Source organism: Acipenser ruthenus, chromosome 48 (assembly GCF_902713425.1).
Source record: "Acipenser ruthenus chromosome 48, fAciRut3.2 maternal haplotype, whole genome shotgun sequence".
NCBI classification, from domain to species: Eukaryota; Metazoa; Chordata; class Actinopteri; order Acipenseriformes; family Acipenseridae; genus Acipenser; species Acipenser ruthenus.
This window is the reverse complement of record NC_081236.1, coordinates 2,314,894-2,342,186: the sequence shown is the minus strand read 5'-3', so window position 1 is coordinate 2,342,186 and position 27,293 is coordinate 2,314,894. Positions and strand designations below refer to the sequence as shown.

General features: G+C 39.1%; 1 protein-coding gene across 2 annotated transcripts; it reads right to left on the bottom strand.

Annotated features, from left to right (window-relative positions):
- On the bottom strand, positions 1 to 26,016 carry LOC117962564 (prostaglandin D2 receptor 2-like). 2 transcript variants are annotated; one of them, XM_059014654.1, is made up of 2 exons: positions 25,715 to 26,016; positions 1 to 5,001 (listed from the first exon to the last, which is right to left on the bottom strand). In XM_059014654.1, the coding sequence occupies exon 2, from the start codon at positions 4,958 to 4,960 to the stop codon at positions 3,845 to 3,847; it is 1,116 nt and encodes a 371-aa protein (XP_058870637.1). In that variant the 5' UTR covers positions 4,961 to 5,001; positions 25,715 to 26,016; the 3' UTR covers positions 1 to 3,844. The 2 variants fall into 2 exon arrangements, with proteins under 2 accessions (XP_058870637.1, XP_058870638.1); XM_059014655.1 differs by lacking the exon at positions 25,715 to 26,016 and adding an exon at positions 6,412 to 6,508.
- Between the last annotated feature and the right edge of the window lie 1,277 nt (positions 26,017 to 27,293).

Below are 27,293 nucleotides of genomic sequence, written 5' to 3'. Positions count from 1 at the left end.
AGAGGGTACAAGGAAGGGCAACCAGGCCTATCCCAGTGGTATAAGCCAGGGGTGGCCAATCGTGGTCCTAGAGCGCCACAATCCTGCAGGTTTTCTGGGTCTCTTTAAATCATCAATGGCAAAAGACCTCGGAGACATGTTCGTGTTGACCAGTTCAGAAAACAATTGGTTCAGTTAAGAAAATAATTGGTTCAATTTAGTAATTGAGAACTCGGGTGGAACGAAAACCATTAGACCCTGCGGCTCTCCAGGACTAGGATTGGCCACCCCTGGTATAAGCTATAAGGAATAAAATAATTAAACCAAAGTCACTACTTCAAATTTAGCTCAGGGAGTAGAAAAAGAGCTCATAATTGGAAGCAGAGTAAAAGTTTAGAACAGAAGCAAGGAAGCCCCTTTTACACAGAGAGGTCTAAATCAGGGGTCTCCAATCCAGGTCGTGGAGGACCACTGTCCTGGTTTTTATTCCAATTGTATGCTAAATGACTTAATTGGACCAATTAAGTGCTTATTAGAAGAAGTTGAATTGGTCCAATTAATTAATTTAGGGTACAGTTGGAATAAAAACCAGGAGGGACACCGGCCTTCTAGGATAAATGCATGAAACAGCTACCAGGTGAATAATCTTCACCCTGGTGATGTGGCCACGGGGGAGCAGTGGAGGGCTGTACAAACAAATCACTTCTATTGGATAGATACTGATAAGCTGAACAGAAGCCTGGTATTCAAAACCATTATCAGCACCTGCAGTTTACAGCAGCCCACGCCATGCGTGCTGCAGGCACCACCGGCAGCTGTGAAGTACAGCCTTCTATAGCTGTGCAAATGTGGCTCAGTACCTCAGTTCTGAAAGAAACACATGATACAATATAGCGCGCATGTTTTTTAAATTTAAAAAACATGGTAGAACTTGGGCTCAGTTTCTATGCCTTATTCGTAGGAAGTCTGTTACACTTCCTGGGTCATTTCACCTCTGTCTTTTGGGTCATGTGACTCGCTTTCCTAGTTCGTTGTTAACTGAACGTTCATACCAATGTCATCAACACTCACCCTCGCAAAGCAAAACAGAAAGTACAGAATGGCGAGTCGACCCTACATTTAACACCAGAGCAAAAGAACAAAATCTGCATGCATGCGTCTGAAAATAAGAAAGCAAGTCAGCAAGACATCGCATACGTTTTCTCGCCTAAGTGAGGCATATACTGTAAATCAAAGGAAAATCAGAGACATTCTGATGGATAAAACAAATGGCTTACCTTGATGGAACGGGTCGATTTGCTTAACCTGAAAAAGGCTTGACGCAGTCTAAAATAAGTGACTTTTATAAACCACAGTAAATGTTTTAAAAAAGAAAGTACGGGAAGAGGTCTGTTTGTTTACGTCCAAGTTTTGCACAAATGAAGGCTGACTTAAACTAGCATCAGTTTTGTAAACAGCAGAATATTTGTTTTTGTTTTAAAAAAGTGCTTGCCTGTACATATTCAACTTCTTTTTTTGTTTGTTTTTAATATTTTATTAAAATGGCCTGGAGATACTGGAATTGTATAACTAAAAAAATAAAACGTTTGAATTTATTGCACACATATAAGGTTGTGTGTGTGTGTGTGTGTGCGTGTGTGTGTTTTTGTTTTGTTTTTTTTGACCCTCACTATCACCCTCGCTTATTGCCCGTTTTTCGCCCATGGCTCTTCGCTGGCGGTCTAAAGTGGGTGATTGTATCATTATAAGTAAATGGCTAATTGCGTGTCGTATAAACACAAAAACACGATGGGTAACGCAAAAATAATCAATTTTTGACTAAAGATGACTCCCGTCCTTTCGTCCCCTGAGGTTTAAGTCTTTCCTCGCTCACTGATTATTAGAGCCATCGAGTACCTTCTTTGGTCTTTATGGAAATAAGGCCTTAGCAGTGCTAGATTTCCTTCCTGTGTTACAGATAATAGGCAGAATTTATATTTAGAGAGAGAGAGAGAGAGAATTATCTGCCTATTATATATATTTATTTATTTATTTTTTTATTATTTAGCAGACGCCTTTATCCAAGGCGACTTACAGAGACTAGGGTGTGTGAACTATGCATCAGCTGCAGAGTCACTTACAATTACGTCTCACCCGAAAGACGGAGCACAAGGAGGTTAAGTGACTTGCTCAGGGTCACACAATGAGTCAGTGGCTGAGGTGGGATTTGAACCGGGGACCTCCTGGTTACAAGCCCTTTTCTTTAACCACTGGACCAAACAGCCTCCCATATATATATTAGCGTGTGGCTGTATGGATCGGAGCACCACGTCTGTTTAAGCACGTCGTATTGCGATAGAGGAGCAGAGACTGCCTGATCATATGACTTGACCTGCGATCAAGTCACGTGCCACGTGAAACACAACAAGTAGTGCCATCAAGATTAAGATATTTTAGAATAAAACACCAACGACGACACGCTGTTTTAATACAATACCAACTAATATATGCGAAGGTACCAGTACTTCGGAAAATACATTGGAGAGAAATCAACATGAGGAAACAACCTAGGTTTATATGGATTACAGTGGGGCAGTCTCCATGTACCGCTTTCTTAAACCGGGTTCCCATGAAGTTTTTAGGTTGTCTTAAAACACAGCCTGCCTCATTTGTCCCCCAAAAAACAAAACAAAACAAAACAAAAAAACAGACAAACTGTAGCTTTACACAAATAACAATAAAAAAACAACATTCCATAAGAAAGCGCTGTGTACTATCCTGTATTATTTGCTAAACATTTTTTGACTGCTTATATATTTAAACCTATTATACACGTACATATTCGTAAGAGATAAGGATGACACATTTCCAGATAACTTGGCTTTACGACAAAAGAGTCTGCAGTTTGCACTTCCCATTTTGTATTTCAAACTGCCAGTAACTAGCACTGTGGCCATTGCTCATTTTCAAAACTGGCGCTAATTCAAACATCGAATTGAGTCAAATGTGGATCAGCTAAGACTGAATAATTTGACATTAAAGTTAATTGAGCGTGGTGGTAGTAAAACAGTAAAGGGAAGCAAATTAATATACAAAGAGGGACTCCCAAAACAATAACAGCCCCTGGACCCCCATTAAACTTAATTCCGGCCCTTATTATCTGTCTCCATATAGGTTCCTGTGGGCAGCACAGAATTAAAACGTGTGGCTCAGGTGGGGTCCTGTTACCTGTAACACAGGGAGGAAATGAACTGTGTTGTGGAAAGGCAAATGGGCTTCAACTAGGAACTGAAATGAAGTGACCAGCACAACGGTCTTGCGAATAAAGCCTTGGTTATTTTATCCCCTTTAAAAAAACATAGAAAAAACTATATCCAGTAATTACACATGAATAAAAAAATAGCTTGTCTTAAGAACCATTTACTTGTTTAAACCCTTCATTTTTAACAGCGTTCCCCCAACCGTCCAGGTTTTTATTTCCAAAATGTGTTTTAAACATGCATTGTTTTCTAGTGCACATAAGGCAGCACTCCAGGACTCCAAGACTTTAAGCTCTGTGTAGCTACAGTGATTTCTCTGGATATTGAATCACCAAACTGCAATACAATTTTGCCATGCTTTCCTCATGGTTTTACTAAGCATTTACCATAGCTTACCATGGTTTGCTATTGCTAATGTATTTTACCATACCTGTCTAATTACCTGCTTGCTTATACTTTACCGTGTTTTCGCTATGCTTTTACACTTTGCTATGTGTTTACTATGGGAAACCTTTATAACGGTATTTGAGGACAAGGGTTGCAAATCACAGTGTTTGCGCTCATCTAAACTTATTGTGATCTCCACTGCGCAATATTCATCCCCTCAGCCCTTGAAATCCAGTCTTTTAAAACACTGCTGGATGTTCCTCATCTTCTTTGCCTTCCCCACAGCTTCCACGCTTTTCCCGGTGCCAGCGGAACTTATACCCCTGAGTCAGAAACTCGCTGGTGCTGGCTGAAGAGCGCGTGGTGCTACGCCTGCGATTAACGTCAACATCTTCCACCAGAACGCTCTCCATAACCACGGTCAGTGACTGGCGGATCTTGGCGGTAAAATCGGGGCAGCTGAACACGTAGAGGAAAGGGTTAATCACGCAGTTGATGAAAGTCAGGCTGGCCACCAGGGGGAGATATTTCCCAACTATGACTTTCAGATTAGGCTGGTTTCGTGAAGTCACTTCGAGAAGGCTGAAGATGTGGTAGGGAATCCAGCAGAGGATGAACGTGACAATGACCGCCGCGATCAGCTTGAAGAAGCGGTTGGAACGGCGCTTGTTGCGTCTCTTGATCCGGAAGCTCACGGCTGTGTAGCTGCTTATGATCACCAGCAGTGGGATGAGGAAGGACAAAATGAACTTGCTGGCAGCCAGAAAGTCCTGCCTCACTGCGCAAAGGGACTCAATATCATCATCCGGGGAGCTGTAAAGAGCGTAGTTGTAGTAACACATTATACCGCCATCAACACGCTCAATGGTGTCTCTGAAGATGTAGAAGGGGATAGTGTTGATGATAGCCAAGACCCAGATTCCCAGGCAGACCCGGGTTGCCAGACGGACATCGCGGTGGTTTTGGGACCAGACTGGATAAAGCACTACCAGGCAGCGATCTACACTGACGGTGGCCAGAAGTAACCCGCTGACAAACATGTTGAGGAAGAACATGGAGGAGTGGATCTTGCAGAAGGTGTTCCCCAGGGTCCAGGTGTGTCCTTTGGCCAGGAAGTAGGCGAAGAAGGGTAGCGAGAGGGAGGCCAGGAAATCAGAAGCGGCGAGATTGAGGATCCAGACGCTGACCACCGTCCGGCGTACTCGGAAGCCGATGACCCACAGGATGAGCAAGTTCTCCAGGATCCCGAATACTGCGATGATCCCGTGCAGGGACACCGATGTGTAGTCAATGTGTGTGTAATTGTGTGAGATATTTATCATAACCTGGATGAGGGGGCAGTACTTGGTCTTCATCTTGGGTTGGAACTGGGTGACGGTTGTGCTCTGGAAATTCCCTGCAAAAAGAGAATTAAACATACTGTAAATCTAACTGATAGGAAATTCAAGGTTATCAATGTGTACCCTGATGGGATTTTATTAATCAGAACATTTTATACTAATGTTAGTTCCACAAATCAAACCCATTTTGCACTTGCATTAGTTACATAGGTCTTAAATGTGCAATTTTGATGGAAAGACTTTATAGCAAATGTGTATTTTCATTTTAAAACATACTTCTGGTATTACACTAGGTTAAAGAAAGGGCACTAGCTTGGTCTGTTACTGCTTTACTTCTTGGGTCATGTTATTGGCTGAAAGCATGTCAGTCAATAGGGGAAGCAGCTGATGGTTATTGACAGGAAAGAAGGCAGTGAAAGGGTGGAGACAAATTCACCCTCCAGATGACGAAGGAAGTGCAACACTAACAAAAAGAATGACTTGCAAACAGAGAATTCTTTAACCTAGTGTAATTCTAGAGAACATGTTTTGAAATTAAAACACATGTTTCTTTTAAAACTGCTCATTTGAGACCTACATAATGAATGGATATGCATGGTGGAGAACTTACAATTTCTTGAAATCCCCATGAATGTATTTTTAGGGGTATGTGGCAAAGTGGTTTGTAGTGCACAGGTGCAGTGGTGATGTGGTGCTTAGGAATGAGAGACACAACACAGTTCACAGTGAAAAAGCAGCTCTTTATCTGCTGACAAATAATAATACCTGGCTCTACACAACGAGGTGTATCGCTCAGGCAAACCACAGGGTTCAGTCCTGAAATAATAATACACTAAACAAGACACACACAAACACAATACGGTCACAAGTCCAGAGTGAGTGCTCTTAGTGAAAGTGGTGATTTACAGGTTTATTTGTGTGCAATGGTGAAGTGGAGTCCGGGTTTAATTGCTGGCGATTTAGCTACAGCTCCCAGAGGTTAGTCTTCTATATGACAAGCACAGACAGTTACAAGCAAACAAAACACTTAACACTCACGGTAATTAATTACTTCAGTTTCCCAAACAGGTCCTTTCATAACCATAACGAAGGAACAGATTACATCGTCACACCCCCTGTTGTTATTATTATTATTATTATTATTATTATTATTTATTTCTTAGCAGACACCCTTATCCAGGGTGACTTACAATTGTTACAGGATATCACATTATTTTTACATACAATTACCCATTTATACAGTTGGGTTTTTACTGGAGCAATCTAAAGTACCTTGCTCAAGGGTACAGCAGCAGTGTCCCCCACCTGGGATTGAACCCACGACCCTCTGCTCAAGAGTCCAGAGCCCTAACCACTACTCCACACTGCTGCCCCAATTACATGGAGACAACCCACTCAGAAATGAATAAAGTGGAATGTTTATACCCTTAGTCACGCCCCCTCCGATAGCTAGTTCCATCACGTACCACATTAGGGCGATGACTTTGGGCATTGTGACTCTGCCCCCTTCCTGGATGGCTGGCTTCCGACTCACCCTGGAATGAACTGCCAGACCACCCAGTACGAGGCACACTGTACAAGCAGAAATACAACAGAATCCAGCTGTGACTTATTCCAATGGGATACATCTTGATCACATCAAGCCCTAAGTTAGGCAGTCTTATATTCATTTCTTATCATCAAATACCCCAATTACCACTAATCCAGGACTAACTGATGATATCATAGGTAAGGTAGTCAAAGATTAGTGGTAATCAGTGTCTGAATCCAGCTGTATACCTTTTTACCCATTAAGTTAAGCTAATTTAACATGTAATACCCAGCTAGTTTGACTAGTGAGGTGACTGTATACTACAGAAAAAAATGAATACTAGAAAAATGTAAAGGAACGTGAGGATTTGGAGGAAGAGCTCTTGCTGGGACATATGGAGTTAACACACTGCAGTAGGTCCCCAATCTATGTATTGTACTAGCCAGGCCCCATCTTGCTTGAAAGGAATCTATGACTAATCACAAATGAGTTCCTGTTTTTCACAAGCCTGACCGCTGTGCTCTTTGTTTTCTGTGAGTTTAGAGATAAGTGCTGCACATTCTAAGAATGATAATAACCTGGTTTTACAGGGTGGTTGCATGACACCTTAACTTCAAACTCTTTATATGACAAGATCATTAAAACAGACATTTGAAATGAATGTGTGTCAAAATATATATTTAAAAAGATGAGCAAAGCAAACACAGTCTGCCAAACATGGGGGAGTAGTGGACTCAGAAACTGCAGCCCAGTTAATTCTAAGGGATTTGAATAGAAGAGAATTTATGCTGAGATAATACAATGCTCTAGTTCAGTGGTGCTCAACTCTGGCCCTCAACATCCATTCCAGTCCTGGTCTTTATTCCAGCCAGGTCATAAATGAGTTAACTGCCTCTTAACAGCTTCAATTAACTACATTAGAACATACTTGGAGTAAAAACCTGGACTGGATTAGATCTCGAGGGCCAGAGTTGAGTACTACTGCTCTAGTTAGACCTTGCATAGAATATTGTGTCCAGTTTTAGAATTGTGCTGATCCCAGTACTTAATGGCATGAGCTATGAGGAAAGGCTAAAAGAATTTAAACCCCTCTTCCTAGAAAAAAGAAAGGAAAGAGGTGACTTCATTGAAATGTATAAAATTCCTAAATGGTAACCCAGACTTCAAATTTAGTAGAGTAGAATGAGAGTAAAAGTAAGTTTAGAATGGAAGGTAGGAATGCATGGAATAGCCTACCAGGTTTAATAGATGGATTTTAATTTGGTTGAAAATGTGTAATAATGCAAGGCAGTTTCTGTAAAAACTCTATTTGCCAAAATAACTGGAACCAGTGGATCTTCGGATAAGCAAATTGTTTGGATAATTGAATTGTTCGGATAAGCGAATTGTTCGGATAATCGAACTGTGAAATTGACTTTCCCAATCAAGAAAACTCCTAAAAGATCATTCAACTCCTTTAGATCCAGTCTTGTTCTGTAAATACTGAGATTGAGGCTGAATGTATATTATTGGCACATTGTCTATGACAACAGGACAGAAAAGCACAGCACTCAAGACAGGCACCAGGGGTGCTGTTCGGATAACAGAGGGGGTTCGAGTAATCAAGGGTTACTGTGTCGACAGACAGGATCACGTAAGGTTACACATTTTAAGAAGGCCCTAAAAAACAAGGCATCTACCTTAAAGTATACAGAACTAACACAATAATTGCAGCAGATCTTAACTAATATGTATTACCATCACTTCCTAGATCTCACACACATTATGTTAAACATGTATTTGATTTGTAATGGTATTTTTTCATAGTATTTGTAATTAATAAAACTGGTGAAGGTCTCTCGCTCTATTTTCCAGGCTGCTCTTCCTGTTGAAGGAATGCAGCCGGCAAACATGAGTGGCTTCTGGGATTTCTAGTCCTTATAAGAAAAAAACTATTTTGAATGTTTTTCTTTTTTTTTTTTTAAACCTGAAACATTGTAAATGTTTGCCTTTTCTTTAAAATAACTCCCAGATGATTGGCTCCCATTGGAGCACCAATCACTGCTCTTCCTGTGACTGATGTGTTTTCAATGTTAGTCCCTTCATGCGATCCCTCGAAGTTGAAGTGTAGCCTTGAAGTATCTGCAAGGAGCGATCGATAAGTATTCTTCACTAACAGCTTGAAATAAATTAACATTAAAAAATCTAATTCACCTTCATCATAATGTGTGCGTTTCTCATATAGAAAAATCTGACACCTACGAAGTGATGGCAAAATATATTTGCTACGATTCACTGGAATAATTTGTTACCACAGTGCAGTACTTTATTATAGCAGACTGCAAACCTGAATCACCTGGTGAAGTAATGTTTCAATATAGTGCAGTCATGTTGTTTTCTTGCAGGACTATTTTGTAATAATGACCAGTCTATCATAAGGAAGTTCAACAAAATAAATGTATTTGAGAAAGAATTCAGTGCTAGCGTCATTATTTTGCAATATTTTGTTGCCATATAGTTGATAAAGAATCATTGTAGTTTATGGATATTTTGTCTGTCAGTATTTTGAGTGTAAATATAATGTTTTGGTATTAAATGCTGCTTAAATCTCTTTTTATTTTTTGCTAACTTCCTTAGACACTGTTATTCATATAGGTAATAGACAGTGGATCCTCTTAGCATTTTTCATACTTTCAAAAAAAATAGGGCTGTCAATCGCAGTGAACTTCTACGATTAACACGTTCATTTTTTTAGGTACATTAATCACCCTCTGTCTTGACCCTCTCGGCATACCATAATTCATTCCCTGTGGCACTATTTTAATATACTTGAGTGGTTTGAATAGAAAAAGTTAGTCACAGAACTGCATATGAAGCAAAGCAATAAAAGTTAAGGACTTTTGAATGGAAGGTTTATTTAAAAAAAAAACTTTCTGGCAGTTCATTTATCTGTTAGTTCCAGCATCACAGAATGCATCTAGTCTGCTGTACCACCTGCGTGCTATAAACACGCCTTCACTTCTCAAAATACACTTTCTAGTAGTTATTCTGCTACAGGCAGCAACAACAGAACAACAAATGAAACCCGTCACTTTCGACAAAGCACTTTTTTGTAATTCTTTGCAAGCCTGTGTATCAAGCTACATCATGACAGTACGATACAGGGTGCCCCGCTTGAAAGCAGCCCTGTAAGTGTTTCAGTTAAATGCTGGCATTCAGTCCATGTCCACGCTTGGAGTGACGTTCCTGTATAAAGCGAGTTTGTAATAATGAGGATTCCTGTACATTTCTATGCTGCTCCATCATGGGATTATTAATTATGTATTTGTATGTTGTAATGCTTACTGGGCTGCTTTCAGTGGGACACCCAGTATAACCAATGTGCAGCAGCAGTGTGGAGTAGTGGTTAGGGCTCTGGACTCTTGACCGGAGGGTCGTGGGTTCAATCCCCAGTGGGGGACACTGCTGCTGTACCCTTGAGCAAGGTACTTTACCTAGATTGCTCCAGTAAAAACCCAACTGTATAAATGGGGAATTGTATGTGAAATAATGTATAATGTGATACCTTGTAACAATTGTAAGTCGCCATGGATAAGGGCGTCTGCTAAGAAATAATAATAATAATAACCAATGCTGTTGCAAACTGCATAGCTACCGACCTTTAATTGTATTTCAATTACCACATTTATTTTAAAATATTGTGACAAAGCCCTCCCAAAAACTCCCCACGGACTGCTAACTAAACTGTACGTTTTCTAGCTAAAGGGTTGGGACGGCTAAGCCATTTTCCCAACAAAACTGCTCTATTTTTTAACGAGGTTGGGCAAAAGCCTTCACTGATTCCTTTTCTGTTCTGCACACTGCACACTGCACACTGCACACTGCACACTGCACACTGCACACTGCACACTCTCTTACCAGCTCCTTGGTGCTCTTCCTAATGGAGCTTCCAGCTCCGTTTTTATATGATGTGGCTGCTCCCACTTAGCACCAGTTGTTCCATTTAGGAGCAGCCACATTCTCACATGTTTTTTTGGCAGGGAGAAGAATTATCCCCGTCCCTGCCAACCACCACCAAAACACCCACGCTATAATATTTATATTTTAAAAGGGCAATGAAAACAGTTTGTGATGGTAGATATAACAGAAACCCTTCGAAAGGAAACTGATAAGAAAATATACAGTTTAAACTGTAATTGGGTCAGATTGAGCAGTTGGTTCAAACAATTTAACCGCAAATGCTATAATTGTTCTGTATAATTCTGTGTAAATAAATAAAAAACCATAAAGCGGGGCCAACAAAATTAATCCAGAAATAAGAAAACTGTTTTTTGAATGATAATAATAATAGTATTAATAATGTCAGTAGTAAAATTGAATTAGATGGATGCATCAATTAAATATGTGATTAAAACCAAGATTAAGTGAGATTTTTTAAATCGCTTGACAGCCTTAAAAAAACAAATGAAAGACCAGTGTTGTAGACAAGGGTGTATAAGATAGGTAAATATTTACTATGGACGTTGTTTCAACTTTAATAGAACTACCATTGGGTATATTTACAGAAAGGAAACGTAAGCTTGCTGTAGAGCCAAACCCTCTAGTCTGAGAGTCCTGACCCTACCTGCAATCTCTCGTTCAGTGCCATGCATGCAAACCTTCTCCCGCCACACTAGAACTCTTTTGAAGACATTTGTCATAAAATGTTTGTTCCTTTTAGTATTTCTTAATTCAGCATGATTGTGTGTTCAGTAGTTCTGGACGTTCTCTCTCCCTTGCAGGGCTGTGAGGGGAAGCTCTTATGCTTCCTGCCTGGCTGACTTTATCCCCTCATTTGTGATGATGACTAAATTCACAAATATATAAAAGGACAGTGAGCTAGGAAGCAATACAGTGTCAGCATGTCTTCAGGTTTCAGATCTTGTTTAATACCTTTAAAAGATGTGAAATATTATCAATGTCAAATATGCCGTATGAGAAGATGCAGTGATCAAGGATGTGGTGTAAGAAGACTAAATCTGATAAAGTAAGCTGCTCAAAACAGGATATGTACAGCAATAAATGTCCCTAAGACAGTCAAAAGAAGTATGAAAAGTTTAAAGACAACCAAGAGAAGCTAACAGTGGTTTTAAGTTGTGGTTCTGCTAGATCTAGACTGAGATTTGTAACGTGCTGTACCTCAGTAATGTTCAGTTTTACACATTTATGGATAAGGCTTGCCTCATTTACATTTTTTAAAAACCAAACAGCATTGCTTTTCAGTGTCATATGAGACAAGATCATTTTACTGCCAGTATTATTATTATTATTATTTATTTCTTAGCTGACGCCCTTATCCAGGGCGACTTACAATTGTTACAAGATATCACATTATATTTACATACAATTACCCATTTATACAGTTGGGTTTTTACTGGAGCAATTTAGGTAAAGTACCTTGCTCAAGGGTACAGCAGCAGTGTCCCCACCGGAATTTTAACCCACGACCCTCCGGTCAAGAGTCCAGAGCCCTATCCACTACTCCACACTGCTGCCCAATACTAGTACAACTACTAGGAGGTTTGGTGGTCTAGTGGTTAAAGAAAGGGGCTTGAAGGTTCCAGGTTCAAATCCTGGCTCATCCACTGACTCACTGTGTGTGACCCTAAACAAGTCAGTTAACCTGCTTGTGCTCCATCCTTAGGCTGAGACGTAACACCAAGGTCCTATTGTAAGTGACTGCAGCCGCAGTTGTTGATGATGCATAGTTCACACACTCTGTAAGTCGTTTTGGATAAAAGCGTCTGCTAAATGACTAATTAATAACAATAATAATTGATAACAATTATTAAAAAGTTCTTAAAGGAGCGTTAACCAAGTTTTATAAAAATCCATATTTTTTTTTATTAGAACTAGCATTATCACTGGGCCCTTTTTTCTTCTGTTGAAGATATTTTGCTTGTATTTTTGTATTTGGGGCAGCAGTGTGGAGTAGTGGTTAGGGCTCTGGACTCATGACCAGAGGACTGTGGGTTCAATCCCAGGTGGGTGACACTGCTGCTGTACCCTTGAGCAAGGTACTTTACCTAGATTGCTCCAGTAAAAACCCAACTGTATAAATGGGTAACTGTATGTAACAAATAATGTATTTGTATGTAAAAATAATGTGATATCTTGTAACAATTGTAAGTCGCCCTGGATAAGGGCGTCTGCTAAGAAATAAATAATAATAATATTTTGCATATCAGTCTGAAGAACTGCATGCAAATTCTGCAGGAGGGAGCACTAACCAGATATACTGCGATGTATAGAAGGAAAATGTTCTTTATCCTGGCAAACGTTCCCCAGTAAAAACACTGGATATGTGTTTCTGTAAACACTGCAGTGGGTTCTGGAACACTTTATTATATTATATATCAGGAATGCCTGAATCAAGCAATTGAATAACATCAGAGGTTTCTGTTCTGTTCGATCTCATATTGAACATGATAGGCAGTTTGTGTGTCTCAGCATTATATAGTTATTATTATTATACAGGGACAAGATGCATAAACAGTTTCCTTATTTGATCCAAAACCATCTAGGCAAACCACCATGCCATGCCATGCCATGCCAACGAAGCTGTGTCACTTAAAAGCAGAACAATTGTTATTTTATTTGATAACAACAACCAACAAATCAACAGCATTCCAACCAGTTGTTCTGAATGAATGCTCTGTGATATTTTAATCAAAGCGAGCCTGCTCCCTGTACTGTAACCTCCTGGTAACATGCTGCTCCCTGTACAGTAACCCCCAGGTAACATGCTGCTCCCTGTACAGTAACCCCCAGGTAACATGCTGCTCCCTGTACAGTAACCCCCTGGTAACATGCTGCTCCCTGTACAGTAACCCCCAGGTAACATGCTGCTCCCTGTACAGTAACCCCCTGGTAACATGTGTGTTGGATCTGAAAGGATCCAAGTGATTCAGCATTAACATCGGGCAGCCCATCCCATCCCCTCACACTCTTTGTGTGAAGAAGTGTCTCCTTCCCTCTAATTCTACTTGCTCTCCTCTGGTCCTGGTTTCTGTGGTGCACTTAAAGTATTGGTTAGGGTTCATCATAAGAAGAACATAAGAAAGTTTACAAACGAGAGGAGGCCATTCGGCCCATCTTGCGCGTCTGGTTGTTAGTAGCTTATTGATCCCAGAATCTCATCAAGCAGCTTCTTGAAGGATCCCAGGGTGTCAGCTTCAGCAACATTACTGGGGAGTTGGTTCCAGACCCTCACTATTCTCTGTGTAAAAAAGTGCCTCCTATTTTCTGTTCTGAATGCCCCTTTATCTAATCTCCATTTATGACCCCTGGTCCTTTTGTCTTTTTTCAAGTCAAAGTCGTCCCCCGGGTTGACATTGTCTATACCTTTTAGGATTTTGAATGTTTGAATCATCTCCTTTTAGGATTTTAAAGACTTCACTTATGTCCCCCTTAATTCTTTTTTTATAGGCTAAATAGATTCAGTTCTTTCATCTTCACAGCTCAGTCCTTAAGCCCTGGGATTAGTCTGGTTGCTCTTTGTTGAACTCTCTCCAGGGCCAAAATGTCCCTTTGGTACTGTGGTGACCAGAACTGGACACCTTGTAATGATCCTTAACTAATATATAGGTCTTTTGTTGAATATCTCTCAGTTGCTAAACAGTACAATACAATACAATGCAATAGGGATTTATAAAGCACCCAAAGAGCTGTACACACACATACACACCAGCAAACCATTGTGATGTGCTGGCTAAAGTTAAGCTGCAGGATTTGTAATGGCTGGTTGTAACACATGTGCAGTATCGCTTAGAAACACACAATCAAGTGGGGACTTCGCTAATAGCATCTTCGAACCAAACAACATCATTTCTTTTACTGAGTTAAGCTGCAGGAAATGTTGCTGCATCCATAATTTTATATCACAATGGCAACTAGACAGTAGTGAAGGGTTTAGAACTAGAGCCCTCAAAACGAGAGATACTGTTGCTAGCAGGGCAGAGAGCTGTGTTAACCAATGGGCTAAATAATAGAAAGTGCTGAGTCCTGAATTAAAAGAGCAATGCCAGAGACTCCCATCAAATCACATGCTGGTCAAAAAACCTTTGATTGTTTTTTTTGGGAGTTTTTAACCCCTTTTCCCACAAAATTGAGTCATAAGGCTATTCCACCGTGACATAACAGGCAAGGTTCTAAGAATGTCATTAAAGAAAACGTGGCTGTATAATCAGGACCATCAGCCAATCAGCTTCCCATGCTAGCGGGCTTCTGTGAAACGGGAAAGGCCCGCTGCCACGTCACGGCACCAGCTGTCAATCAAATTTATAATCAATCCGTGAGTATACCGGCTTTTTCATTTTGACTTGCCATAATGAAATCTCAGTTCACATCTATTGGACAGCAAATATTAAATAAAGACACAATTGGTCCAAATTTATTTTATTATCTCCCGAAACCAGCCAATCAATACTTTGCACTGATGAAAGCATTATCTGCAACTGCCGAATCGGCCAATCACAGCCTGTCATCTCAGCATCTCTCAACAACAACAAACCGAGACACTGACAGCTCAGTAATACAGCTTCATTCAGATATCTGGCACTGGCCAGATAAACTATAAACAACTCTGACAAGGAAAAGGTTATTTGTTTAATAAAGTTATTCGGTTTTTTTTTTTCTGTCCAGAAGAAATGTGAAACTAAAATGAGATGTTTATGTGGAATTTAATTTGTAATTCTGATTTTTTTTAAGTGATATTAAATGTATAATTATATTACTTTTCTTTAACAATAAATGCTAAATTGAAATCGCAGGCCCATTTCTAAGTATTTTCTTTTCTGTTGAATTGTTCAGACTGTGGTTTTGTTGACGACTCAACAGCTCTGCGGATTCGTAGCACAAACTGTAGATTAGTAAAAAAAAATATATATATATATACTACCCCACGCTCCCCTTCTCTTAAAAGCCACACAGCCACTTTTAGTAAGAAGATTTGTAGAATAAATTAATCAAAAGATCAGAGAGTGACATCAAAGAAATGTTTTAAATGCATTTTGAGTGCAAGATTTGCACTCTCTGTGAAATTGAGTTGATGCTAAGAATGGAGACATGATTTATAATGAATTTTAAAAGGTTATGAAAGTCCCAACTTGTTCGCTAATTTGTTCCAGTATCAAATCTCTGTGAAGAACCATGACAAAATATCCAGAGACAGGCCATCTGCTGTAATGTTTCTCACAGTACAAACTATTTCCCATTTACAACTGAGACCTTATCCTCTTTAACCAGCAACAAAAAAACAACATTCGAAATCATGCAAATCAAAACATAAATTCCAAAGATATTCATCCAAAAGAGATGAAAGCAATTCTTAAGGTTCCTTCCAGTCTGGCATCACTCATAACATAAAGCCATGTTGGCACTGAATCACATCCAGGTTCTCCCTTATTGGCAGCACGGTCTGTAACATATTTTGGCAGCAAAATATCTGCTAATGCATCCATCCCAAGCCAACATGTTACCCGTGTCACAGTCCACACATTTCTTCTAACTCATGTAACTATTGACTAGAATTCCTCACACAGCATCTGGCTGTCCAGATGCATTCGAGCGGAGCCGCATAGGCATCTAAAAATTTAAAAACTTCTAAACATCAGATTACATCGTTGCAGAACCTGACCAGTTTAGCCAATGGCCTTCTAAGAATGATCTCCGTGAACGCAGCCATTAGTTAAACTGGTCAGATTCTGCACAGAATGATCTCCGTGAACGCACCCACTATATTAGCAACACACAGCTTCCTCTGCTTTCTTCAGCTTTGACTATTTGTTGCCTACACTGTTCAAGGAAACGTAAAGTCTGTAAGCTTTGAATTTAAGGTTTATTAAACTCTGACAAGGACTGCGTATAGCTAGTACATGCCCTGGAATGCATCACAGGTCATAAAATTGCAAATGGTGGCGGCGAGAGATTTACTTCTACGGTGCAAATATAGATTTTTTTCTAATTATATTTATTTAAGTTGTACACTAAAATAGGGTTAATACTATTACTAGATTCAATGTCTGACATTTCAACACTTGTTTAAAATTACACATTAGACAGCGGCGTTACCCCTGAATTAAAGCGAGGTTCCGAGTCTATCCTTCTTTCACTAAACTTCACCCAATGCAACGTCCATATACCGCCACAAATTGGGCGGGAACGGCAGATGTAGGTGACTTTTAATTGGATAATTTAATACACATACTACTTTCTTGAAATTCATTGGTTCTCGTTTTATTTTTAGTGATCTGATTGGCCAAATTTAGTACTATTTAGAATTACAACACTAAAGTCAAATTTTGAACGTGTCAACTAAAGCAACATGCGAGGTGGTTTTCAAGTCAAGACTAAAAACGCACTTTTATAAAATGGCTTTCTTAACTTAATGGGTTTAAATGTAACTTTAAAATTGCTGCTTTTGTATTATGTATATACTGTTATTTAAATGGTCTGACTGTGGCAGTTGTACGTGTGACATGCTATACAAATGTATTGTGTGTTGTTTTTTTGCGATACATACATTTGTATAGTGCTGCGTTTTTTGTGTTTTTTAATTATTATTATTATTCCTGTGACCATTTCCGAATTAACACTAAATTATTCACATTATACACGAGTTTACAGGGATGGGGCATTTAACCCCATCCACGCTGCCAAACAATAACAATGAAAAACATCGTATTTTTATAAACACAAAATGCATTTTTAAATCATAATACAACAACACATGTTCTAAAACCAAAAACAATACAGCATTTACAACACATTCACCCGTGCCAAACAAACACAACACATTTAATTTACATGCAGGGCATTGCCCAGCGCCCTCTAATTATCTACTGCCCTGCCACAGTACAGCTCATCTTTCTTTGATAGCAAAATCTTGTTTGTGTATTACCGAGGTGTGCTACACTGATAAATGTAAGTGAATAAACCCGACCCGACCCAAGTGTTGCATCGGGTAGACAAGACCTCTAGCGAGTCTAGCTGGAACTAATCACCTGCATACAGTATCACATTCCAATCCCCATTTTAAATGGTTTCTGGAAAACATATGGTAGCTGCGAGAGTAAATGTGGCTATTTCAGTTTATTACTGGCATTTTCTAAATGAGGAGTTGATTGGCTTTATTTCAATCAGTGTTTTAATTGTATTTATTTGTTTTACATTTACGCTAAATACTTTCATCGTTTTCGGTTTGTTTGTTAAAATCAAATCAAAGACGTTCCTGTCTTGCAACATTTAAAGGACGCATATACGGTATTTTTATACATGAACTAAAATCTTGTGATGCATTTCCCAACTATCAACCAATCAAAAGTATGACCTTACAATGAAATAACACATTGGTTGGATTTGCAGTCGATTTGTAAATTAATAAAGCTAGCAACTGCCAAGTAGTGACCGATTGAACTGCATGACTTAAAAAGGAACATGTTAAAATCCTGTCTGTGTGCAGCAGATTACTCTGCATTGTATTTCTAGTAGGCTAGCTGTGCCATATGACTGTCATAACTTCTCTGATTCATTTTAGTTTTACTGCAGTCTTTAACAGTTTGTAAGTTTCAAACCACAATTAAAACTGCTTCATGAAACGAATGTCACCTCTACTCTGTATCTTGTATTACAATGGGTTAATGTTTTTGTATTTATTTTGTAAAGATGTTTAAAAAGATTGGTTTCAGAAACTGTCAATATTTATTTTATTATTTGTGTTTTGTTTATTTTGCTATTTTTTGGCAATTACATAACTGATTTGACGTTTCTTGTATTATTATTATTATTATTATTATTATTATTATTATTATTATTATTATTATTATTATTATTATTATACTGTTTAATCCATAACAAGGCATTTTCATATTTCAGCAAAGAGCAGCATTTTAGGGCAGCAGTGTGGAGTAGTGGTTAGGGCTCTGGGCTCTTGACCGGAGGGTTGTGGGTTCAATCCCAGGTGGGGGGGACACTGCTGTTGTACCCTTGAGCAAGGTACTTTGCCTAGATTGCTCCAGTAAAAACCCAATTGTATAAATGGGTAATTGTATGTAAAATAATATGATATCTGTATAATCTGAAATAATGTATAATGTGATATCTTGTAACAATTGTAAGTCACCCTGGATAAGGGCGTCTGCTAAGAAATAAATAATAATAATAATAATAATTTTGATGAGTAGGTATGAAAAATCATATTTTCCGCTGCAGTGCCCCATAAGTAGCCTATGTTAGATTACACTATTTTGTCATTCTTCTCTATGTTTAGTCTCTTGTGCTCATAACAGGGATTAAGAGAACAATAATACACAGTGTGTAAAAACTCTTTTTAAATGCCACGTGGCTCTATACAATAGAAGTTATTTTTATTTATAAATCGACTGTTCGGGACAAGGTGCAAGTTCTAATTAAAGTGTAACTAAGTGGTTTCAATCACAGCAGAGCGGGTCTGTTTCTAGCTTTCCATCTATTCCTTGAGACTTGTGCACCTGGATCCAATGTGAAACTATGTAAGGTGCAGTAACTTCAATTCTTCTTCACTGTACATTAAGAAATATTTTGCAGCAAGCTTGGCTGAAGTGGCACTGCATGTCTGCTCAAGTCTCTGCTGGTGTGCCATGTTAGTCTCCTGAACCAAGAACCAAGCCACAAAGTGACCCTGCGTTCACAGGCCTTTAGAGTGTTTAGAGCTGTCCAGAAAAAAATGGACAATGAAACAACTGGGGTAGCTGTGTCAGTGTCTCTAGACTCTTGGATCCTGTATAGGTAGTCTTCTCTCCATCCTTTATTCTTACTTTGCTAATTAATGACAAACTATTTTGTTAAAGGACAATCATTAAATGAACAAGGGAGAGTATGTATTCATATCAACTTTAAAACACACACATTCTTCATTCAAGAACTACTTGGTGAACTACAATGAGCTGGGCTGCTGTGCTTTCATTCTTGCATCAGGTGATACATAACTCTATTACGATATGATATATCACTTAAAGAATGTCTCACGATTCACTGATAGATGATGATGTTGCACCCGTAGCACTATCAGGTGGAAGTCACGCTGTAGAACTGTTTTTGCTGTTAGTTGATCCCTAATGCAAATGATTATGAAAAGCTGATATGAAATGGATTTGAATTCCAGGTTTAAGTTAAATAAGAAACATTTGCATGCTAGTTCCGCATCTCCAACAATACTAACATTGTAACACTTTTACTGTAGCACATAGGGAAATACACACTGTGTATTTGCTGTAGCTGTTCTATCAAATGAAACAATTATGTTCCATCTTACCAGTCCATTCACTGTATAGGTCTCAAATGTGCAGTTTTGAAAGAAGCACATATTATAGCAAACCTGTATTTTAATTTTAAAATTATATCTGTTACCATACTCTGTTAAAGAAACCATAACTGTTTGCATTCCTTAGCTACTTGTACTGTGTTGTTCTGCCATTGTCATCCCTTCCCTACACAGAGTTGAAAGGTTGGCTGTCGCATGATTTCTCGAGAACCAGGAAGCGAAGACACACAACAAAAACCAGTCCTGTTGGTAGCAAATAATAATGTTTGCGTGTTTTTAAAGAGTATACTAGTTGCAAACAAGAGCGTGTGGCAGCAGTGTGGAGTAGTGGTTAGGGCTCTGGACTCTTGACCACAGGGTTGTGGGTTCAATCCCCGGTGGGGACACTGCTGTTGTACCCTTGAGCAAGGTACTTTACCTAAATTGCTCCAGTAAAAACCCAACTGTATAAATGGGTAATCGTATGTAAAATAATGTGATATCTTGTAACAATTGTAAGTCGCCCTGGATAATGGCGTCTACTAAGAAATTAATAATAATAAACAAGCAAGGCCAACATTTTAATTGAAGCGAAACAGAAAGTAATTCATTTGTGAAGTGTGTGGTTTCAGGTGGACGGAAGTGCAGTTGTGGTTGGATTTTCACACAGAAATGTCATTTCTGAACAATCCATGACAAGGCAATCCATGAAAAACTGTGAGATTTGCATCGCAACAGAAAATAAGTCAGCCACAGATGCTTAAATGCAGTGGTAGTCCTGACAGTAAAATACTGTAAGGTCATTTTAATTCAAAAGCCATTACACGTAACACCTCAGGGCAGTTAAACTAGGCACCCTCATGAGACGATTGCTTCGCAAGTATACTGAAGTAAAATAGGATTCTGCAGCCTTGAGTAAACATAATCGTGATCATTTAACAAGCTGCTTACCCATGAGGACTTGTTTTGATGGATTGTCCTCAGTGATTGAGCACCATTGACATTTGTATACTGTATTTAAAGTGCTGATGCGCAGATGCTCTTTTGCTAATTGTAATGTGACAGAGTGGCCGAGGGCGTGTAAATGATCAGGCTGGAGTCTTGATTTACAGTTTTAAACCGGTGTGGGTTTTATTTTTCTTACAGTGCGGTGGGGAAACAACCGCTAATAAAACAAACAAAATAAACTTTGCTTTCAGTTGGAGAACTAACCAAACAATAATTTGTGGGGTCCCTGTGCATAAATGCAGAAACTCACGACATCTAGTGGTCAAGCCATTACACTGCAGGGAACAAAGCTTTCATTCTCAACCACAGTAATATCGGTCCGCTTTTAAGAATCAACCGCTTAATCAGATCATCCGGGACGGATGTGATTCTTATAAACGGAGTGCACTGTAGTGCCTTTTATAAATTCAACATTTGAACTGCTGCTTCCAGAAGAACATAAGAATATAAGAAAGTTTACAAACAAGAGGAGGCCATTCGGCCCATCTTGCTTGTTTGGTTGTTAGTAGCTTATTGATCCCAGAATCTCATCAAGCAGCTTCTTGAAGGATCCCAGGGTGTCAGCTTCAACAACATTACTGTGGAGTTGGTTCCAGATCCTCACAATTCTCTGTGTAAAAAAGTGCCTCCTATTTTCTGTTCTGAATGCCCCTTTATCTAATCTCCATTTGTGACCCCTGGTCCTTGTTTCTTTTTTCTGGTCGAAAAAGTTCCCTGGGTCGACATTGTCTATACCTTTTAGAATTTTGAATGCTTGAATCAGATCGCCGCGTAGTCTTCTTTGTTCAAGACTGAATAGATTCAATTCTTTTAGCCTGTCTGCATACGACATGCTTTTTAAACCCGGGATAATTGTGGTCGCTCTTCTTTGCACTCTTTCTAGAGCAGCAATATCCTTTTTGTAACGAGGTGACCAGAACTGAACACAATATTCTAGATGAGGTCTTACTAATGCATTGTAAAATCTTAACATTACTTCCCTTGATTTAAATTTTAAAAATTTCACAATATATCTGAGCATCTTGTTGGCCTTTTTTATAGCTTCCCCACATTGTCCAGATGAAGACATTTCTGAGTCAACATAAACTCCTAGGTCTTTTTCATAGATTCCTTCTTCAATTTCAGTATCTCCCATATGATATTTATAATACACAGAAGTGAAGCAATATTTGAATTGAATATTTCAAGGCATAAAACAAACTTTGAAAATGGCGTTTCCAGATAACTCTCCTTAATTATTTCTTTTTAGGATTCTCCGGGAGAGACTGAACTGAAAAAAATATTTTGGGGAATATTTATTTTTGGCTAAAATACGTATCGCAAAAAACACATAAAAAAAGACATTTTAACACTAAGAGGTCGGTTATTGGATGTTTGTCATGACTGTGCACAAGTTTGGAACGTTACAAATAAATGATTAGCACACTTCTAGAGTTTGTACAAAACAACATTTCTCCACTTAAAACGTTTTGAAAACTGTAAATAACTGGGCTATCCTGCTGCCGACACTTGTATCTGTTGTTATTGAGTGTCACTTACAGTTTCATCCAAACTCAATATCAAAATACTGATCACGCAAAATTAAAATAAATGATTACATTTAGTAGAGCTATGAATAAGATGATAACCTGCTGCAGCTTTTATTAGGCAGCATTATAATTATAATAATGCTATCTGAAGTTTAAATCTGTATAAAAATGACGCTTCACTGCCAGGCTTTATAAAAGTAATGACAGTGTATCTTAAGCTTTCTTCACTTCCTTTCAGTGCTTCTTTATTTGATGCGTCTGGCAAGTTGGATTACGCTTAGGTTTGAGATGGGAGAATCCACCTCAATACAAAGCTATTTTTTTTAATGGTTATTCAGGAGCCATGAGGAATATTCTCATGAACGAGAGAACCTGGGGTGCTGCGTATCATGTAGCACTGTGTTTGTGCACAAATACAGTTTTGTAGGTGGATGACCTGCTCAGAAAATGATCTCCTGCCTTCAGACGAATTAGCCAGCTAAAACCTTCAGCAACGTTTTCTAAAAACTGAGAACATATCTTCCTATTCATCTTACCTCCAGCTGTCCAGTGCTATTTTTACTTTGTTATCTATACAAACAATCTTTCTGCATTTGGCTGTGTGATAGATGACCTAACTATTTCCTGATCTGTTGTGACATCAGCACCAAACACAGCTGAGAAAGAAGGGCGTCTGTCCTGCACACACTGATAAAGGCACTAGCTGAAACGTTTGTCTGCCTGACTCAGTTTCTTCTAGTTTCAATAACAGTGATGAAGGCACTAGAGCCCAAACGCTGGTCTGCTTGACTCAGTCTCTTCTAGTTTCTTGTTTATTTATTATTAAAACATGCAAGCAGCACATTCATACCCCAGTGTTGTCTGTGTCTGTCTCCTCCCTGGTCTGACATCACCCACCAAGCCAATTTGTGACATACCCTCAAAAAAAGGAAGTGCTACAAGAAAGAACGTTATATTTCTAAGAAGTCAGGATATGCTGCATCAGAAACTGTCTTCTGTTAACCGTCAACCTATAAGTTGTGCCACAGGAGCAGCCATACAGAAGGCAGAGATGGGCAATGCAATGCGAACACTCCTGAAAAAAAACCCTACAAACAAATGTTACCCAGGAGCTGAAGGGTGTGTAGACAATAGGCTAGGAGTGGTCTCTCACATTTTCCACTTGTATTAGAGTGGGCCTCTTAAACAAGTCTCCTGTCTATGATAAAGAGGCTGTTAAATGGCAATTGTCTTGGTCACTGAGCTGCAATGGTACAGTAGCCAGCTGCACTGCCTTATAGAAGGAGTTCTCCACCTCCACCTCACCAGATGGGTGAAACAGGGACTGCACAAGGTGTGAAGGTACCCTGTGGGATCCCAGAACCAACACATACCTCTGCTGGTATGTTCTGAATGCTGGCCATGGTGCTGGGTGACCAGCAAGATCAAGCTGGTTAAGCAATCCACCTGTTGGGTGTGATCGACAGGCCTCGGCTATCCTGTAGTGGGTCACGTGGTGAGGTAGCACACAGTATTCTCCTTCATGGGATACATGTGGATACAAGCGATGAATTGACAACAGAACTGGCAGAAGACACAGATGTCATTGGCCATCCATCAACAGTCCAAAGCACCTTTGACCATTGTTCCACAGTCCAATTTCTGTGCTCTTGTGTATACTACTTTAGCCTTTCAGTCTTGTTCCCCTTTCTTAACAGAGGTATTCTTTCTGTAACACATCCTTTAAGTCCTGATCTTCGTACTGTTGATGGATGGACAACGACACCTGTGCCTTCTGACAGTTCTGTTGTCAATTCAGTGCTTGTCGTCTTTCTATTCCTTAAGGATATTATCTTCAAGTATTGCTCATCCTTGTTAGACAGCTTTTTGGGTCTTCCAGTCCTGGGTTTGTCAATTACAGATCTCTGTACTTGTTGATTATGCTTCGGATACCACACCTTGAAAATCGAGTGATGCAAGCTATTTCACTCAGCTATATTTTTCCTTCTTTGTGCAAGTCATGGTTGTTATAATAGTAGAAAACACTAGTGGAGGCTTTGAATAAATTGTTGATGCTCATAATGCATCAGAATAGAAAAATGCAACATGTCTAAGCAGTGTATGTAAAAATGTAAATGTTTATATAGCAGTACAAAATACAAGCAAAGGATCTAACAACTAAACAAAGCAGGAGAAAATGTTTTTTACTTCCTTGTTTACACATCTTTAGTGGACTGTGAAACATTGTGCTGCTTTGTTTTAAAAACAGAAGTAAGATGTAGCATTTGTGATAAAACTGATTAAACTTAATTTCTATATTGTGGTTAAAATTAGACTGGAAACAATTCACAGATTAAGAATTTCCTTGCACGCATCCAGAGATTTCAACGGGCTTTCCAAACAACGCCCACACACAATAATAAATATCTGGGAACTGAACAAGGTTAGCAGAACTGAAGAGCAGTTCCTAAACTCAGGTCAAAGCACTGTAACAAGACTTAAGAAGGATTTGCATGGTTGCAAAACCAACGAGAATACAAACATCATTAAAGGTGATAATAGAAATACATGGAATTTAAAGATAAAAAATGGCCATTTAAGTACAGAAACAAATGTGTATCTTACCCACCATATCTTACAAAAATATCTTGACGTGGTTGTATAAAGAGAACGCTTGTTTTTTTAAGGTGGGGAACTAGCAGTAGATAATAAGACTGAGCATTGTGTACCAGTATTAAGAAAGCAAAAAAGTAATATACGACTTCAGTTTCATTTCTCAACTAATTCCTAACCTGGCCAGACAGTTATTAATGGTTAAGTAGGTGCTGCTCATCTTTAGTTGGTGGTTAGTTGACTCCTCAACCAAGTCTCAACCATAAGCATCAACATATTAGTTAGGGATTAGTTATTGTTTGGGCAGCCATTGTATACATATTGATTTGATATGAAGAGCCCATGTAAAACACACACGCTGGTCAAACACCGAGCAGGGGGGTGCACATCCCTTCTATAGGTCTCAAATGTGCAGTTTTGAAAGAAACACATGTTATAGCGAACAGTTTTGTTTTAAAACATGATAAAACAAGTTCATCTCTGTTTGCAATCCATGCTTTTAGATTGTGTTGCACTTTCTTGGCTACCTGGAGGGTAAGAATGAACTACACACTTCCAGATCATAGCTTCTCTTCTGCATGCAGAGATATAAAGAACACTTCTAAAAATGAGTAGGAAAGCACAGAGGCGATACTGAGCCAGCCCCTTCTCGAAGTTTACTGCTTTGGTATTTAAACACAGCAAAATGTAGCAACGATTTCAAGATAACCATACACAATTTGCAATACGATACATTTTCCCTAAGCAGTGAAACTTTGTAATACAACATTTTTAAAAAATCGACTTTGTGATAATATAAAAGTATAGGTTACCTGTAGCAGAGCTGAAAATGACTTCTTCAAACTGGACTGCCTTTAACAAAACAGAGCTGAGAGTGGAGAGAGGGAGAACAAGAGAGAAACAGAAGAGAGAGAAGTGACTTCTGTCTGGTTTTGTGGTCAGGACCTTTGTCAGTCACTGTAGATGGCCTCACAAGATGAAGCAAACATTGCAGACAATTCTATTTTATTTGTGCAAAATTCTTCTTCTTTCAAAAGATGAGTACAAATGCACCTTCAAGAGATTTGCAGATGGGTATTATGAGGAAGAAATAGCTGCGGTGCCAGATAGAGGCTGTGATAGCTTGTTTTGCCTGTTTGATATGATCAGTGGTTTAAATATTGCACGCATATGCTTGTACTTGAAAAGGCAAAACTATGTCTAACTGCCAATGCATTTCTGAATAGTTTAAATACTGGCTTTTTTTTACCGTTCAAGTGACTGTAGCTAACAAAATAATTCCTTAAATCTGGTGAGCAGTTCTATTCATGACATCAGTCTCAAATGTGCAGTTTTGAAAGAAACACATGTTATAGACCTTGTATCATGCCACAACATAATATTTGGTACTACACAAAGTTATCTCTGTTGGCAAGCCATGCTTTTCGATAGTGTTGCACTTCCTTGGCCCCCTGGAGGGTGATATTGACCAATTGGCTTATTTCTTGTCATTAACCAACCATCGACATCCTCTGTTGACTGACATGCTTTGAGCCAGTAACAGATGACACTGCTGAGATGAAATGAGCCAGAAAGTGTAACAGATATCCAGAGAATAAGGCATAGAAACGGAGAGCTTCCTTTAACCTAAACTAGTCCCAGATATCATGCTTTCAAATTAAAATACATCTGTGGTATAACATGTGTTTCTTTCATAACTCCACACTTGAGACCGTTTTCCTCTAAATCTGCCATACTGGGCTTGGAGCTGCTTTGACTTTAGGCTAGAGATACAAACTTCTGACATCCTTCCTCATGCCATTCAAATCCTATGCAATGTGACTTTTAGCTATACTGTACTGTATTATTATTTAAAAAGGAAATGTATTGTTTGGTGTTTAAGAACGGGTGTGTAACAGGGCGAGCAGCCCTGTACATTGTTTATTTATTTTTAGATCGGGGTCTCCCCCTCCGCCTCTGTGCAGAGTGTTTTGTATTATTTATTTAGTTTTATTGTGTTATATTTATGACGGCGTAGCGCCGTGTTATTGTTTTGTTTATTTTTAAAAACGTGTCCTGGCAGAGGCGAGATCGGTGCTCGTCCTCTGCCAGGAGTAATTAATTAAAACTCGTGCAGAAGGTGGCCATCTCCCGAATGAATTAAGTGGTTTAATTTGTTGCTAATCGGGAGATGGTCACCTGTTAATAAAAGCCTGCAGCTCTCGGCACTCTGGGTGGGGTGTTGGATGGAGAGAGCGAGACGGAGATTGAAAGCGTGAAAACGAAACTAAATTTGTAACATACAGGGACAGTGACAGCGACTGCCCAGTCTGACCTGTATGGTTTATTTATTATTTATTGTTGATTTTGTGTGCGTGATTTGTTTTTGTTTACTCTTTTGTTTTGCTCGGT

Coding starts and splice junctions, on each gene's coding strand:
- LOC117962564 (XM_059014654.1), bottom strand. CDS start 4,960: ATGAAGACCAAGTACTGCCCCCTCATCCAGGTTATGATAAATATCTCA.